This window comes from Ptychodera flava (assembly GCF_041260155.1).
Source record: "Ptychodera flava strain L36383 chromosome 3 unlocalized genomic scaffold, AS_Pfla_20210202 Scaffold_26__1_contigs__length_13983176_pilon, whole genome shotgun sequence".
Classification (NCBI taxonomy): domain Eukaryota; kingdom Metazoa; phylum Hemichordata; class Enteropneusta; family Ptychoderidae; genus Ptychodera; species Ptychodera flava.
In genome coordinates this window covers 6,296,208-6,314,234 of record NW_027248280.1, presented here as the reverse complement: position 1 = coordinate 6,314,234, position 18,027 = coordinate 6,296,208, and the positions used below count along the sequence as shown (strand labels likewise).

At 36.7% G+C, this 18,027-nt stretch overlaps 1 protein-coding gene across 2 annotated transcripts; it reads right to left on the bottom strand.

Moving 5' to 3' along the window:
- Nucleotides 1-3,485: 3,485 nt before the first annotated feature.
- On the bottom strand, nt 3,486-16,301 carry LOC139126056 (nephrocystin-3-like). Of its 2 annotated transcripts, XR_011550447.1 has the most exons (10): nt 16,143-16,301; nt 15,397-15,529; nt 15,149-15,292; nt 10,226-11,721; nt 9,481-9,606; nt 9,075-9,230; nt 7,933-8,211; nt 6,901-7,038; nt 4,804-6,535; nt 4,295-4,593 (listed from the first exon to the last, which is right to left on the bottom strand). XR_011550447.1 is itself a non-coding variant. In XM_070692116.1 (9 exons), the coding sequence occupies exons 4-9, from the start codon at nt 10,680-10,682 to the stop codon at nt 6,504-6,506; spliced, it is 1,188 nt and encodes a 395-aa protein (XP_070548217.1). In that variant the 5' UTR covers nt 10,683-11,721; nt 15,149-15,292; nt 15,397-15,529; nt 16,143-16,301; the 3' UTR covers nt 3,486-6,503. The 2 variants fall into 2 exon arrangements, 1 of the variants encoding a protein (XP_070548217.1); XM_070692116.1 differs by having other exon boundaries at nt 3,486-6,535.
- Nucleotides 16,302-18,027: the final 1,726 nt, after the last annotated feature.

Sequence of the window (18,027 nt, the reverse complement as noted above, 5' to 3'; positions counted from 1 at the left end):
TCTTTATAACTGTCATTTGTATCTTCATAACTGTTTGACAACGGATGTAAATTGTTTGACAATTGATGTGCTTGATTGTAATAAAATGTTAGAGAATGCAAATGTGAAAAACATATTTTATATTTGAATTTGACCAAAAAATGGTGATTCACTTCCCATGCTAGCCTACACGTAAAATGTTAACGATTTTCCCCAACAAACTTGTATATTTGTGGATTATTATATTTATATGTTGTTAAATATTGACTTTTAGGCTGTACGAAGATTCTTGACATACAATAATGCTGCTCTCTGTACAATGAGCCTAAATTAACGAAAACATTACAGCTATTGTTTTTAGTTTTAAATGACCAATTGTACTTCAAATAGTTGATAGCATTACTTAATGTGAAATGTGATCTCTTTTTCATCAAATTATTTGAAATCTTCTATTAGTGATTAATTGTGAAGATTAGATAGTATTCTTTGAAAGTTCAAGGTTCAAATGAGCATTAATATGTCAATTAAGATCTCAATGATTTCGGTTGTGAGTTGCAAGGGGTAGGGTCACTTTTTTGCGCATGGAAATTCGGGAAGGCCCTTAGTTTCTGGCAAACACTTTGAAGGGTCACTATTTTTCATGCGTCATTCATACACCACGGCCCTCCCCCCTGTACTTTCTCTCCGGTATCTTACTTGTACCAGTATGGGAGACGCGTCAGTCGGGAGTCATCGGTGATAACTTTACCATGTAGCAATGTGCGGAGTACGGACTGCTAATTGACAAAAATGACATTTTATATTTCTATTGGATGTTATGAAAATGAAAGTTTTACATATGACTTAACCTTTTAATAAAGTGTCTGTCTAAAGCAGAATGGCAGCGGTCTGGTACATGAGCATACATAGAGCAAGGTATTGCAAATGGGATTTTGAGATTTGTACTATAGATGGTTTGTATTAGCAGACGTTTGTCCGTCTTGTGTCGCTAACTGTTCATGTCCATAGCCATTTTCACTTTACAACTTACTAATTGCCATGATTATTATTATTCTGGGGTCAAATAGCTTCACATTTCTATATGAGTACGTTTCATAATTTCCCCGTCACGTCTTTACTACTTTGAAATCCGTTATATGTCAGTTGGTCGGCCTTGTGAAATAAATTGGTGAGTACATAATGAAAGTTTACAACATTTTGTGTATTACTTGTCCATATATGGAGGGCTACTATTCCTGAGTGCAAGTACCATAACTTACATTGCTATTCGAGTTGTTAGAAGAGCGCCAATCATCATACCCTCTTGTGAAAGAATACAGCAATTTTCACCTTCAATGACTGCTTATTACATTTGTGGTTGATTTTATTACAATTGTGGTTAATATTACATTTGTGGAAATTATTATATGGAGGTTACAACTGCTGTCTGTCGCTGTATACATCTTGAATAGTTGTGTTTGCGCAGCATTTTGCGCTTGCTATCAAGCTTTCTGTGTTAAGTTCATTCCTATCATTAATCTTTAACAAATGTATTTTCGAGCTCCGGTAATAGCTGCCCACCTGTTCCATTAGGGACTAGACTGGGAGATTATCCCTGTCTTCCTGCAGCTCGATAAGAGGTATGTGAATCACCGCTGTAAACTCATAAATGAGGGCACTGTACCCTCGATTCAATTAATTTCATACCATACCTCAGACTTCACTCAATTCTCTCAGCGTTTCCATTACTACCAGTAGCAGCATGTCCAAGTTCAGTGAATGAGCAGTGCAGAGTGCCTATGTCTTATGGTCATTCTCTTTAGCAGACCAGTGCAACCTTACTGCCTTTGTGGATGCATTTGAAAGAAACATAATTGACAAAATCATGTTTTCATCTTTCCCACATCGAACTTTTAACGTAAATTATTCTGCCATTTTACGCCACTTCCACGTTTCACTTCCTCGAACTATAGGCCTAAATCTCCATTTTCTCACTTTTATGGTGAAAAGCATTATTTTTATCTGGCTTTTTCACGTATCCCAAATTATTGTACTTTGAGCTCCTATCTTAGACCTGTCATTGTATTCGTCTTCACCTCCCGCAGTGCCACATGTGAACTTCAATATGCGGTAGAAGTTTGCTCATTCATATAATAAATGGCGTCTCCAACTATGCTATCTGTCCAGTAACCCATCCTTTCCATCTTCAGGAAAGTGTTCACTTGAAAGGCTGGGGACTGATTTTGCAATATTTCCGAATTCCATTATTTATAGAAAATAAAATGGCGTACCTTAAATCACTGACATCACAGAACAGATCGGCATTCATTTCGTTTATGTCCGTATCATTGGAGATGATACCATAATTGCCTACGTCTATTTCAAATCAAACCCTGACGTCAGAGGTTTACATAAGTGGTTTTCTGATATGACGGATCGGTTCATCGCTACCAATACGAGTCCATGGTGATATGAAATGTCAAAAGCGGTCGAAATTGTAATTTGCACATCGCAATATCGGCGAGAACTGAAGAAACACCAACACTGCATTTGTTTTCAACATGCCAATGCAATACCATGTAATACTGGAAATATGTGATATATGTAAAATATTGTATCTCTAGTAATGTGCATACGAAATGTATGATTGCTTTGTTTTGCGAATATTTCTTTCACGTGTGATAGTCATTATAGATCTGTGACGGAAGCTTCCACTGCATGCAGTGACTCCAATGTACATTGAGCCCGGCATACACGGTATATGTGTAGATTGCCTTACAAATGCGCACTGCATCCCTTGCATGAATTACCTTCTATACGACTGACATTATGTCCTTTGGATTAATTAGAATGGGGACAAGGGACATCTTCTTCCTACTTGATACTCAAACATGAACATTTCTTCAGGATATCATGAGGATTCCCCAGGCCGGCTTTGTCATGCCAGATTTCTTTATTGGCATCCATTTAGAAGTCGTCGTGTTGGTTCTACACCTCTACTTGCATTTTGAAAAGTTACACTGCCTACCACTTATTATCTGAATGTTTTGTAAAGTTGACCTAATTATGCCCTGTGTTAATAGGTTACCTAATGTCTCTATGTCAATCTCTGATGGCTGTTTGCATGCAAAGGTTTGGTTAGATTTGTTAATTTGTGCTTTCAGAAAGCTTGCCAACTTTTGAACACATTTTTCACGTGGCAGGATAATTGAGACTGCATTTTTGCCACAGAAAGTAAATGGTGGGTATGATTTTTCTAAGCCACGTAGACTATAGTACTTCAAGTTTTCTAATAGTAACACAGCAACGAAAAACATGACTGATGATTCCGTTGATAACACTAATGGGAAATTGAAGAAACGCTTACATTGATTGTATGGCGACAAAAATGGACCAGCTTGTTTCATTAAATCACCGCCCGGAGGGACGGTGATTAAATTTAGTTCAATCTCCTTGTAATTGATCTTAAATCCGTTTTATTCAATAACCAAAGCATGCGGCACACACGTCGTATAAATGCGTTTTTTGAAAACATTAACTTTGATTATATTAATTTTAGTATGACTGTTAACTTTTAAAAAAGCGACAACCTGAAGGAGAAAGACGTTGACAAATGATTGTGCAGCATTAAATTGTACATGTGCATATACACTTTGTAATTGTAATTCCTCAACATTATCATTTTCTCCTTAACTGTGTGCATCGTTGTGTTTTTTTTCTTTTTCATCCAGAGCTTCCGTTTAAGCAAAATCCTGCGTATTTCACGCATATAGGCGACAGCAAGAGAATACCGCGAAAGTACAGACGTCGCCGTACTCTACATCTGATTTTAATCAGATTGGCAAACTAGATTGACATCCAATACGCATTGAAAAGAACACAGTCTCCGTAACAAAGACATGAGCACACGTGGTTTTCCTCCAATGCGTAGTTTATCCATGACTGGAAAAAAAATGTTTGCTTGAAAAATTGTTCATTATTTTGAAACATCTTGTCCTACATCTTGTCAGTTACGTCGAGTAAGTTATTTCCTTCACGTAGAATGTCAACAACTTCAAGCTAATGCTACGCGGACTCAGGAATAATATTTTATGGCGGTCTGTACGCTTCTTTACGAATATCGTGAACTTTTACCGCGTAAAGATGTCGTAAATGATCTAATGGTGATAACCATGGAAGGCCCAAGACTTGGCGAATTGACTTTAGAGCAGCGAGTTCAGGCAGAAAAGACATCGTCGGAATTAGTAGACAGAAAAAAGTAAAGAAATGAATACCGTCGATAGAGAATATAATACAATAGAACAGTATCACAGATTGTAAAACTCATCAAAGAAAAAACACTTTATTCATTGACTTTGAATCGGTTTTCGATATCGCGTATACAGCTATTGTATAGATACTCACATGTAGTTGTCAATGTACGCTTTTTTGAGACATTTAACTGAAATAAAAAAGTCATTTGCGTACAGCCTTACGCAGGTTTGAAAATCCTAACGGAAGCTCTGTTCATCTCTGTATGAATGTGAAATGCAAAAGAGACCTAGTAGTCTTTCTCGAAATGCAAGGACAAGAAACTTTACCTTCTTTTTTGTAGTCGTGGGTAAAGATTCAAATATAACTAACACGATATTGAAACTAATTTGGGATAATTGGATGGTGAAGTAAGGTCGTTTTAACCTGCAAATATAAGGTCATCTGCTTTTCTTTTTAAGTTACACACTTGTTTTTATGAGTAATTTGTAATATTGCAACATTCAGCTATGTGACACCTAACACTTTTGAGAAATTTGAAAAATATGAAGATCGAACTATCCCAAATTAGTTCCAATCCCGTTAACTTGAGACCAATAAAAAAGTTCCCATTCCTCATAACTGAAAACATGTCTGTACGGGAAAGTCGAAAACCGGGACAAAAGACAGCAACAACTTGCATTACTTATATCGTAATTATTCACCGAAAAAAACGCAATTTTTATATAATTGGAGGTGAGGGCAGTAAGCTTAAAGGTCATCAATTATTACTGTGTGGCAGCAGTGCATGGAACACTTTCAAATTGCTCTGAACGTTCTGATAAGGATTTTATGTATATATGTAAATTGATATACAACCGTTAAGATTACAATTTAGTGATTAATGATCGGTGAGCTGGAAAATATTATGCAAATGTAATTGATACAGTACATTCGGTCTCAAATGAAGTGTTTAAAATAAAGACATAGAGGGACTGTGGTTCACACTATAATATACAAAGCTTACAAAAATGTTGTTATACTTGAAATCTTGTCTTTTCATGGTAAAATAAATGTTTCATTCCTACTCTACACCAAAAAAGTACCCAAGGGTTATTTTGATTACAACAATAATCTTTTGCCATGTATCTAAATAATTATTCGTGATTGACGGTCGCCACACATCGTCCCTTACAAATACGATACACAAAACTTCTATACCTGTTATGCCGGAAAAAAATATGAAATTCAACAGACTCAGTGTAATAAATTTTGTTATACATGTCCAAACACTTATAAACTATTACAGTGCACACAAATGTCTTATAAACATGTTGAAGTATTGTCAATGTAAAGCATTTTTCTTCTGATTTTCACAACACTAAACTTGAACTATTCCCGGAATACCATTCAAAAAAACCCGAAATAATATCAATACAATGATAATGCCATCACGAAAGCTATATAACATATACTTCTTAATAGAAAATGTGATCTACACAAGATTATACACCATTGGTCATAATGTCATGTTTACCGTAAAGACTTTGAATGTATGAATGGATGATTTGAAGAAAATAGAACATACCATATCTGCTAAATACTGAACATTACACTCTGAAGGCTATAAAGAGATTATATTGATATACGTATCAAAGCATCACAATTGCTTTCTAAAATGTTACACATTATCTTTCACAGGGAAACCTTAGAACATGTTATTGCATTCCTTGTTATACAATGATATCCCCGTTCAAGTACTATTGTAGTTATTTTTTTAAATGGGGTCACTTGTAACCCTTCGGGAATAAAGTCCACTATGCTCTATGTTGACGCCTCTACGGTCATTTGTGATCAGCTGTTGCATATTTGATAACGTGTCAACTCCGTGAAAATCTCCAAGGTACCGATACCACCCCTGTTTTAAATTTTTAAACTTGTCCTCCATACCCTTTCAACCTAAACGAATCATCCGTTAAATTAACATTCGTTGCTAATATAAAGATCACCATACCGCTATGTATGGTATGCTACAAAGCAAGGGCTATTAACAGTACGCTTTAAAACCATCGACTCATTAAAATATTGGGAAGATATTTTACATTTTGACAACTCTTTCCTATTATATTGTTTACGTAACTTGGTTTACATCAAAATTTAACGTACCAAAACTTTGTCGATAATTACAGTTTCATAATACAATAGCAGAGAGCAAGTAAAATATTTTTTTTTATTTCGCAGCACCACTCAATATCGTGTTGTGTAGTGGAGTCCTTTTCTTGCTTGCAGACTTGGTAGCGTCACTTTTTATAAAATCACAGCCAAAACGTTTTCTCAGGAGGGTACACTTCGATTGCAAAGAAGTTTGTTCACAAAGAGAAGAGAGAAAAATAATATAATAAATACAACAACACCAACAGCAACAACATTATCATTATCATTATCATCATCATGCCTAAACAAAATGCTTGCTTAAAATAAAATCTTTACATACAAATTAAAAAGCGAATCGTTTCACCCTTACATATTTCTATGCTAACATTCCTTATTAATTTTTGCACGTTTTAAGAGAATATGCAGAACAAATCATTGGCAAAAGAAACGTGGTTTTCCTCGTGCTAGTAAATAAGCTCCACACAGTAATGGTTCAACTAATCTGCCGTTTGTTAAACAACGTAGAAAGTCTGGAATAGATCATATTGAATTTCTCACCTTTCTTATGGCACATCGGTGTTAGCTTCAAAGTCTCATAGAGCTCCTTAAGATATGGCAACACAATCTCGCCTTGGTATTTTTTAGACTTTTCAGTATCTTGTTTTTCATGGTAGAGAACTGCCAGGTAGTACATAGCTGAGATGAAGAGAACATAATCAAGTATGCATCTTGGAAGCAATAATATATGTGTTGCAGTTTTATGAATACAACTTGCCATATTTGCAATTTCAGTATTCTTCCTGGGGGCGTTTAACTGCATGAAAACCCAATAATTCAGATAAATTCACATTAATGAGTTGCCTGTATTATAGTATAATACACGTGAATTCACATGAATCTACGTGAATACAGGCTTGCTGAATACAAAAAAATGGATTCTTGACTGTACATCTGTATATGCACTCTTCAGCTAAATACAGGCAATAATCCATGTTAATACAGTAAGTATTATAGGTTTTTTTTATGCAGTGTTTGTAGTAACGTCCTCACTTAAGGTCAACAATACACATTAGAAACCTTGGAGCAAATGCCACTAGTTACCCATTTGCTATAGATCCGGGCATAATTACTCGCTTACTTACATTCAAGTAGACATTTTCTGCCTGAGCGATCTAAAAAACAATCAATTGTAAGGGTTTTGCCGAGGGATGTACGTGTACTTTGCTCGGTTTGAAAAATATTTAACACTCTTAATTACAAATGTTGAAAGGTTAGTGTACATATTTTTCTAAATGCCTAGTAAATGCATATCATCGTCGCATTTGCATGATTTTACTGCCAATAGACACAAGCCTCTAACTCTTAGGAAGACTTTTATGTTTTACATAAAAATTATGGAAACCCTTTGGATAAGTTGATCGTACAAATTCTCAGCACATATCTTTAAAATGGTTTTGATTCTTCAGGGAATCAGAAGCATAAAAAGTGTTTACCTTATTATCATCATGTAATTTGAACGGCTTGTGCGTGTAAATAATTGAGAATTATAAGTCAAAACATCTCATGGAAAGCCAACTGTAAGAAACTCACCTAGTTGACATGATTCATTTTTTGGTAACATCTTGCCTCTTTTAATGTCGTAAGCTTCCTCCAGCAACTTCTCAGCCTCATGGAGGTCCCGGTTTACCCCGTCTTTGACTAGGTAATTACGGGCTAAATTAGTCATATCAACTGCTATATCTACAGTTTTGGTTGTACCGTATTTTCGCTGCCAATTCCTTTTCTTTTTTTCCAGTGATTCATTAAAGTAATGGTGGGCTTTTTCGTAGTCCTCGACCTTTTGGTAGTAGCGCCCAAGCTGTTGCATTGCTAGGGAGAATAAAGGGGAATGGAAAATAACGTTATTTAAGGTAGCTAGATACCTTATAGACACATTCAGATTTTTATTTTTTCTCTGTTATAGAAGTCCAAACCCCCAATAAAGCCCTGATTTTTGGAAATCCGACCGTGTACAGTACATAGTCATTATTTGCATAATATTCACGTGAAAAGCGTTTTGCGGAACCTTCCAGAAATTGGTTTCTCCTCCCTTTAGCGAACATGCTGCACGATTTCCGGTTAAAATTTGTGAATACAAATTACCCTTCTGGTAATACCCTTCGGTAATACCCTTCAAATCCGGGTCTGGGAGAAAAATCGCAGACACGGATTTGTAAGGTATTGATAAGGCTTGTCAATGCATGAATTTCAACCGTAATCGTGCAGCGTGTTCGCTAAAGGAAGGAAAACCCAGTTTCTTTTTTTCTAATCCATACAGCCTGACCGAATTTCTGGTAATTATGGTCACTTTCTTTATTTCATTGCTAGATCTATTCGAAATAATAACGATTCGTCATATAGTTAGTAATTGTTCTTTGATTCTTGATGGTTATGTTGTCTCTCCAAGTCTCTTTTTCACCATATTTGTTTGTTTAGGTGTTTTGTATAACTCTCCATGCAATTCACGAAGCTTCGAGACAGCAAATACAGCACGTCACGGTTCTACTATTCATGACAAGACTGTATCACAATAGCGTTAATTACGTGATCGCAGAGTTTAGAATTTCGGTTGCGTCATTAAGAGATCTATCTTTTAATATGCACCTTATTGGAGTAAAGTACGGGTCAAAATACGGAATTTTAAGGTGAAATCCTACTGCCTGCTCCCTGATAATTTTCAAACGTTGTCTTACCATGGGCAATGCTGTAGTTATCCAGCTCTCCTGGTTCTCTATTTCGAAAGTACTTCTCCTTCCGTCTTAGAGTTTCAAGCAAGTGTTTCTCTACTTCTTTGCTCTGAGCTTCAGTTTCCATGGCATAGTGTAGTACTCTTCCAAGGCCTTGCATGGCTAAAGGGACCGAATCAAGAGATGTCATTAACTTTACAAAATAGAAAAATGTATAAACACGAATGTACAATCTATATATGATAGACCGTACAAGTTTCAATATAATAAGAGCGTTGAAATCACCTAAGAACATGTTTGGCTTTCGTTTGGGGACAGTAAGAACAACGATGAACGACTGAGGAATTCATATGTTCAGTACGAGCAAGTTGACATTATTAATTTACTAGAATGAAAGAAATACCAACTGTACCATAAAATACGTGAGGATCATCTTTACCATACACCTTCGTGAATAGCTCGATGCTTTTCTCAAAGTTACTCTTTGCTTCTTCAAAGTTCTTCATATCAAAATTGACTTTTCCAATGTTCCTCATTACTGAAAAAAGTAGGAGTTGACTTTATGTTTTAAAGTTGTCATTTCAAGATAACGTAGTAGATGCTCACTAGTGGGATAACAGGGCTTTTTCTTTCGTATGTGAGTTTCAACATAGACCCTCGAGAAAAACGTTTTTCTCGAGGGTCTATGGTTTCAACGACCTTCAGTATTATTTTGTATATGTCCTAGCTACTCTGAGTGTTCAAAATAATGATTTTTTTTAAATTTTCACTTTTGTTTTGAAGAAGCTCATGTGTTCTGGGCACTCTTTGAATTATAAGCATTTTCCATCCTTTTGAGCACTTGGAAGGTATTGACGAGAACTATTGCAGTGAATGGTGATTTGAAATTTAAATGTTGCGCAATCAATTCCGGCAGACCGAAAATAAAAATATACAAAAAAGCTCTTTAAATGTAACAATTACAACATAGGGGAATAATTATAACAATAACATGAATCATTATTCAGAAAAAATATCTTCTGCTTCAGAGCTTATAAGCTAGATAATAAGAGAAGACTACTTTAAAACCGCTGAACGTGAGCGATTCCATGCTAGTTATGACAATTGCCGAATAATGCGTTCTATAAATGCAGGGTATGTATTAAATATAAACATACCCTCAGCTAGGTAATCTTCACGTATCGGTTTTTGCCACATACTCAGCCTCGCCAGCACTCTATAGAGGACTTTAGCTTCGTCTGTAAGTTCCATTCGACGAAAGTATACAGCCACAACAGAGAACAATTTATTGACATCGTCGAGGCCCTGGACATCATCCTCTTCAAGGGCCTGGATCTGTCTGGCCAATGCTAAGGTGTGAGAAGCTATAACAGAGTGTCGACCTCCAAAGGTATCATCACAAAGCACTTCAATTTGATCAGCTTGTACTTCCTCTAGTTTGGGAAATAAATTTTCTAGCATGCTTATAGCATTATTTAAGCTGTGTATTTTCTCTTCTGTCTTCGCAAGTTTGAATATTACAACTTGCACAATATGGTGCACAGAAAATGTACCGAGACGTGCCAAACTTCGTTGATGAGTTTCTCTGCTTACAGATGATTGACCAATCATCATTGAAGAAAATGAATACTTGCTCAATTTGCTGATTAGCTCATGGATGGCTTTCAGGGCATATGTTCTTCCTGTGTCATTCTGAATGATCTCCTACCTATGCAGAAACTTCTTAGGTCTCCAGGATGAAAGTGTCTGGCTCCTTCTACCAACATTGCAATGTCGATGCATGGTGATAAACAGCAACAGAGATGAAGGAACTCAGCGACCACTTTTTCTTCACAAAGAGCTTCATAAGACAACTTCCATGTCGTTAAAACATGGCCTTTATCTGGGTTTTCCATCTGAGAAAACACACTTTCCTTTGTTACTTTACAGGCATTTTTCAAAAGTTCGATATCCTTTTCAGACATATGGATATGTCCCTGCCTTAGGCGCTCCTCGAGGGAAACGTCATCTTGTAAGGTTTTCAGTGCCAGTAAGTCTCCCTTGAACTCGCTTCGAAGTACTGGTGCGAATCCAGGATCTAATCTGTTGTTTTCAACCATCCTTCCAACGGGTCACTGAGGACATGCCTGAGAACCTCCGTGTCACACATTTCATACAGTTCCTTATACTTTGCAAATGTTATTTGCAATGCTGAAATGTATTGTATGGCTTGAAGTAATGCAATAGGTAAACCATGCAAGCCACCACTATCACCCAGCCACATCAAAGCATCATACTCTTCCTTATCATCTGTTTCTAGATTCTCAAGATTTCTTTCTGCTTCATCAACAGAAATTTGTTCAAATCCATTGCTCGATCTCTTCGCTCGTAGCAAAAATATTGCTGAGTCATACGTAGACAACACATTCACCCTAGTTTTCCGACGCCAGTCGGTATACCAGTCACCCCATCCATTAGACAGTCGTGTTGTAATCAGGACGTGGCCATGGTAAACGAGAGGGTTGTTAGGCAGTATGTGTTTGATCAGCGAAGGATCGTCAGCATCTTCTATCACAAGCAGCCATTTCTCGTGAGTCCTAAGCCATTCTAATGATCGGTTGCGGACTTCATTTGGTGAAAGGTCAATGATTTCATCGGGATTTTCTGTAGTTTTCTTTCATGAAGAGGGTGTAAAATATAGTGTGAAATTGTTGGTGGGAATTATACAGAAATGTAGACATCTTCGATATCTTCATAAACTAATAGTTTCCAACAAATAAACACGCAGGTCGTGATATATGGTACGAGTACTATAAATGTCACGTTGTGTGAATGAATGGCACAGATGGAAAATGTATAATGCGACTACAAGGTACCCAATACAGTTACCAAATTCATAAACATTTCAATCATTTTCTGTTGCAAGAAAACATTACAGTAGTTGCCCATTTCGTGAATGTATAAACCTGAGGCACATAAAAAGGTTTCTGATGGCAAGAGCTATAGTTTAATGTCTCCTGGTTCTGTCACTTTTAGGTCAACCACTCTGAATAGAGATAACATTCCCTAACAGTGACAAAACCTTTTTATTACATTGTTTGCTTCTGCGGTTCCTCGAAGATGAACTTGTTAGGACAGTCTGCTTGAACTTTCAATATCAAATTCACTATACAAGCACCTATACAAGTTCATATAAGTGCACTCCTCGTGTCAACCTTGGCCAGTTGGTTATGATCGGTCTGACGCATAATTTTTGCACTCAAATGGTAATTAGCATACTGTTCTGTAGGTCATTTTCACACACTCATCATGACCTGAGTTCGATTAGTCTAGAACATTCTCAAGGTCACTGCCCTTAATGACCTCACAACCTTGAATTCAATTACATGTTTGGAATGTTCTGGAAATTTACTGAGTTGTGCAAGAGAGATAATTTTAGAACAGTAATTAGCATGTCAATAAAAGTTCTAGATTGTTCTTATATGCCCTTATGTAAGCACATGGGTATAGAAGGGACGTGCACAGCTTCCAGTCAGACATTTGGGATTGTGTCTCTTGTGTGTTACTTCAAGTCTTTGGAAACTCCAGCAGTAGTAATTTTCAAGACTTTTCAAGACCTTCACTGCCAACGCTGGATTTTATACTGTGGACTTTGTGCAACTTCAAGCCTGCAAGCCAAAGGACTGTCCATTCATCAGACTGATTGTTACAACTCTGAGACTGGGGCTTTGCCGTCCCAGCTGAGATAAATAGCCTGTACACTTTTAAAGCTTGTATTCTATCCTGACTTAGTATAGCAATTAGTTTTATTTTCGAAATAAATTTTGTTTAAACTGAAACTGCTGAGTTCACCCTCTTGTTCGTTTCTCTGCACGTAACACATGCTATCATGCAGACCTATTGACATATCTCCTCCAACTAGTAGCTGTTTCGCCTCTTGATATAATCACTGCACAACAAATACCTGGCATTCTGACGCTAACTCCGATCCTGTTACCTCAAACAGAGACTGGCGAAATTCTACCATCAGTGTTGCCTATGACAGGTTGGTTTGTATTTTTTATTATTCATTAATAGATGATGTGTACGTCGTTCTATCCTCAAATCCATGTGTCAAATCTATTCATTTTTAAATGGATATTTCTTTTCAAAAAATCAATCAAAACTTACACACATAACTTACATAATAAAGCATTAACACATGAATATGACTTGACTGAAAGATATCTATGTGGCCTTTGAACTGCCCGATTAGTTTAATATCATAGCCTACGTTTTATTACACTTTAATCTCAAGGGGTGAAAACGAAAAACTGGAAGTATTGTACAGGTAGGTAGCAGAAAGTGAACACTACATATAACGAGCATTTTGTAGAAATATTGTACAATCAGATTTTAGTCGGTTACAGTGCTTTACGACAATTACCAGCCCTAGCGATTAAGAATGGGGAATAGGTATTGCCTTCCACCATAGAATTTCGGAACATATGTTTACAATTGACTGTGGGATGTAGGAAGAAATAAACAGGTGTTTTCCGGAGTTATCCGAACAATAGAGTCAGAGTTAGCGAGGTGAATCTACCGGCAAATTAGTATTTTGAACCACAGGGTCACAGTTCAAAAGATAGAGTATTTACTAAACGTTCCACTTAAAAGTTGTAGAAAAGGCAACTGTCTTCATGTGATTGTGATCATAACAGAAAATTCATTAGGAAAGATGTTGCCACGGCAATCAATGAACTGACAATACGAAAACCTTTTTGAAATGCAGCCTGTGCTGCTTTGTCCTGGATAGCCAACCTGCCCTGTTAGCTGTCATTATGGAAAGATGAAATACAGAGAAAATTCCTAATATAAAATACATCGCAGTCCAGAATTTCCAAAGCAGGAGGTGCTGTGATCTTCTTTTGTCAAAAGCTTTATAAATATACCTTAAAAGGAGGTGACATAAACTTTGTACATGGTAGACCCCGCCATTCCTTTCAAGTGATTACGTCACACCACGTCATCAAATGCTACACAGTATAATCTCAGCAAAGAAGGTATCATGGGGAAGTGGTTAAGGTACCAGTCTGATGGTAAGTGCAAAGTAAGTACAAAGTATAGATACTGTCATTTAGACTCGAATATGGTGCTGTGCACCTGACTAGGGCACTACATTGCTTCATTTGTAATGAGTAGTGGATACCTTATCCTACAACAGGGTGATGGCTTGTTGGATTGAACAAAAGGAAGCAAAAGAAGTCCAATCGTCGCATATTTGTGCCACGCTGGAAAAAATAGAACTATTGTACCATTTTTATGAGAGTCTCAAAACCGAATTGTTACAACGAGAGTAGAAAACCGGCCACGCCCGGGACTTAGCAATATACCAAATAACTCTAACCAGGAATGTCCTTTGCTCATCGTACAACAACAGATGATATCATCGGGGTACACTATCTGGGTTCTACTCTTAATGAAACGCAAATAATGTCTTTGCTGTCTCTGTTATTTTTTTGTATTACGAGAGTCCATATGCGAACTTCGTTTACATCCAAATTGGTATATTCACGTATTTTCTTGTCATTAACACAATCGTCAGTCAGTTTCTATTTTTGTTTCTTTTATGACGAATATATTATTTAAGACAAGTATCTGTTTTAACCAACGCTGAAACCAAAAGGTCAATAAGGGTACCGGAAAAACACTGTGCAGGAAAAAAATTGTGATCAAAAGACGATGAAAAAGCAATTCTGACAAAAATATTATTATAAGATTTTTTGAGTGGCATACAGACGTAGATACTTTTATACACATATTTGACTAGATACAGACAGATATTCACACACACATACATACATACATACATACATACATACATACATACATACATACATACATACATACATACATACATACATACATACATACATACATACATACATACATACATACATACATACATACATACATACATACATGCATACATACATGCATACATACATGCATGCATGCATGCATGCATGCATGCATGCATGCATGCATGTATACATTACTTGTTACTCACACGCACGCATTCACATAACTATACTCGAAGTCACTCGATCAGGCACACTTACCTCGATCAGTTCTTGAAGACCATAATTGATATACGCGTTTGATAACCCTCTTATGATGAACACATGATCGTACATTCGCCAGTTATTCCACACATACTGTGTCACTATTTCCGTTTTCCCACATCCGCCGAGTCCGCATAATATCTTCAAAATCAAGATAGATTTACTTAGTAATAATAATAATTTGTGACACTAAGCAAAGAGAATGTCACCAAAATCAATATTATGAGAAACAAAAGATGCATTACCTGTACGAACATAGGTGGTTTTCCAGGTATTTTTGAATATGAGCTTCGAAGTTGGAAGCTATGTCTCTTAGTTGTGTGTTGTGGCCAGAACCGGTGAATGTTTGAGATGGCTGTCTCAACACAAACGGCAATTCTGTCAGAGCAAATGAAGATTTTTTTATTGGCAACAAATACAAGTGTATCTTCTTGTCTATGATAGGTTGTACATACTCTATGTTGACCATTATCAAACTAAAAATCAATTGAAATTGTTCACTGGATGTAAATCATAGCCAGCCGAGCTTGCGTCAGAACATTTCGTGGCGAGTTTTTATACGAAACCCACAAATCTTTCTAATCTAGGGAAAAAAATCTTAACGGGCCCTTGATCTGAAAATATGTGTTATGAAGTTGTTGATACCAAATCACATAAAATGTCATAAAAACAGGATAAGGTACCTTTAATTGCAGGCGTATGTAACGATTGACGAAATTTACTCTCTGCAGCATGAAATTGACTGTTTGTTCTAAATTTAAAAATCACTAAGGTTTCAGTTTAAAGCAAGCATTTAATTTATACATGACTAATTAGACATTTTCGTAACAAATTGACCATTAATTTGCACAAATATCCTCTTAATGTGCAAAATATACGTCCCTGGCTCTACACTCCTCAATAATTAATACAGATACAGTACCATTGTGTTTTCATAGACACAGAAATATACGCCGCACCATATAAGAAACATTATATTTAAATTGTGTACCTCTTCTCTTGGTTTGCACAGGTTCCTCCTCCGTGGATGTAGAGGTGTCAGATCGATTATACGGACTTACAATATTTGTTGCCATGTTTTATAAATTACCACAGACTTTATTTTCCTGCGTGCTTTCTGGACCAAAGGTGGTGCCAAATAAACTTATCTAAAAAAGAAACAACCGTAATGATTTTTTCGTGAAGGGAGCGTAACACATTTATTCGTGAAAAATAAGTTTTTTCCATGTGAACATATATCATTCGGGTTAAAATTAAACACGTCATGTGCATTGACGCCCATAAGGCGATGTCAATACAAGGGTTTCTACGAGTAAAAATAAAAGCTTCATATACGTACATTTTCCTCTTCACAATAACAGTATAGAAAAATCGCCATTATCTGAAGCTAATCAGGCTCAGGCACTCAATTGATATCCCTTAACTGGTGTATTTGGCCATTTATACTGAGAGCGACGGTTTGTGCAGCAAATAAACCCACCACCCATTTGTGTTGTAGAGAGAAAACACACTGTACAAAGTACATCAAGATTCAATAATGCGACGCCAGTCCTGTATTTTTTTCGAAATGACAGCTTCCCCAGTGTCTCAAGTGAATTATACAATGAACCTGCACGCGCAAAAACGAGGTTTTGTGCAGTATTCAGTAGTTCCAATACGACATGGTTTACTTTCATTGGGTGACTGGGAATTCGTCGCATTATGTTGACTACTTTGAAGTCAGATCACGCCCGCAACAGTCCGTCTTATCATGTTGGGTCTGACCTCAGACTGACACAATCCAGACAAAAGCCGGCCAGCATAAAGCTGCCTATTCACATCTTTGACTGTAAGTGTCGTTCACTCCTGTCGAAATCTGCTCCCATTCACATTATACGTTCAAGGTTTTATCCGTGGACCCTCTTTTAAGGGTCTATGATTTAACATGCGGCTACAACCTAGCGAGTTCTTTTGATGAGAATAGAATACTAAGAGCAAAAAAAAACTATTGCACGCGAATTTTGTCAAACCACCCGAAAGCGTAATTTAAGGATTAATAATGAGTGTGTACATGCGGGAAGTCAATGGTCCGTGCAAACCAAAATAAACACCAAATGTTACATATTGGAACAAACCAAAACCACAGTCATTTTGACTCGCTGACTGAAAAATGATGACTCAAACTGCTTGCAGTATGAAGGAAGAAAGTAATTTTGAAGAAGTGATGGCGAATAAATTGACTTCTTATTGTAGCCCAAAGTAATATTTTGTGCATCGATAGAACATATTTCGTATTGGATGTTTGGAGTGACGAGAAGGTAGAAAGCGTACTTCTGAAATACCAGGTCTTTACTGTTTGAAAGTAAAAGCATCATAATAGTCGTATTGCCACAGTGGAAGATACAAAGATACATAATCTAATTTTTGAAACCACTCATAAGTAAATCATAACAATCAAGTTTAAGGAATCGACTGCTGACTGCAGAAAGTGGTCCCAAAGACCTTGACTTCCACATAAAATATCGCCATTATAGTGTCTTCGCTTACCGTGTGTGTTGCACAATTCCATATATTTTACCAGGCGGAGAGAAAACAATTTGTATTATTCCTTGTTACAATACGACAAGATGTATCGACTTGTCACAACTGACAAGATTACTGTGATTATTTTGGCAGCACCATTTCTCCAGTAATTCACGGCGTTTCGTACGTTATTATAGCCCAGTCTATCAGTGGAGACAACCCTTCATGTAACTGCGTCGTTGTAAACGGCCCAAAAGGCTAAAAACTATTTGAAAACAATAACTTATTATTGAAATTGACTGTCTTTGCTGGATCCGCAACGAACTATAATGCGAATAGCCAGGCTTGCTTTAACAGAGTTTACCTGACTGCTG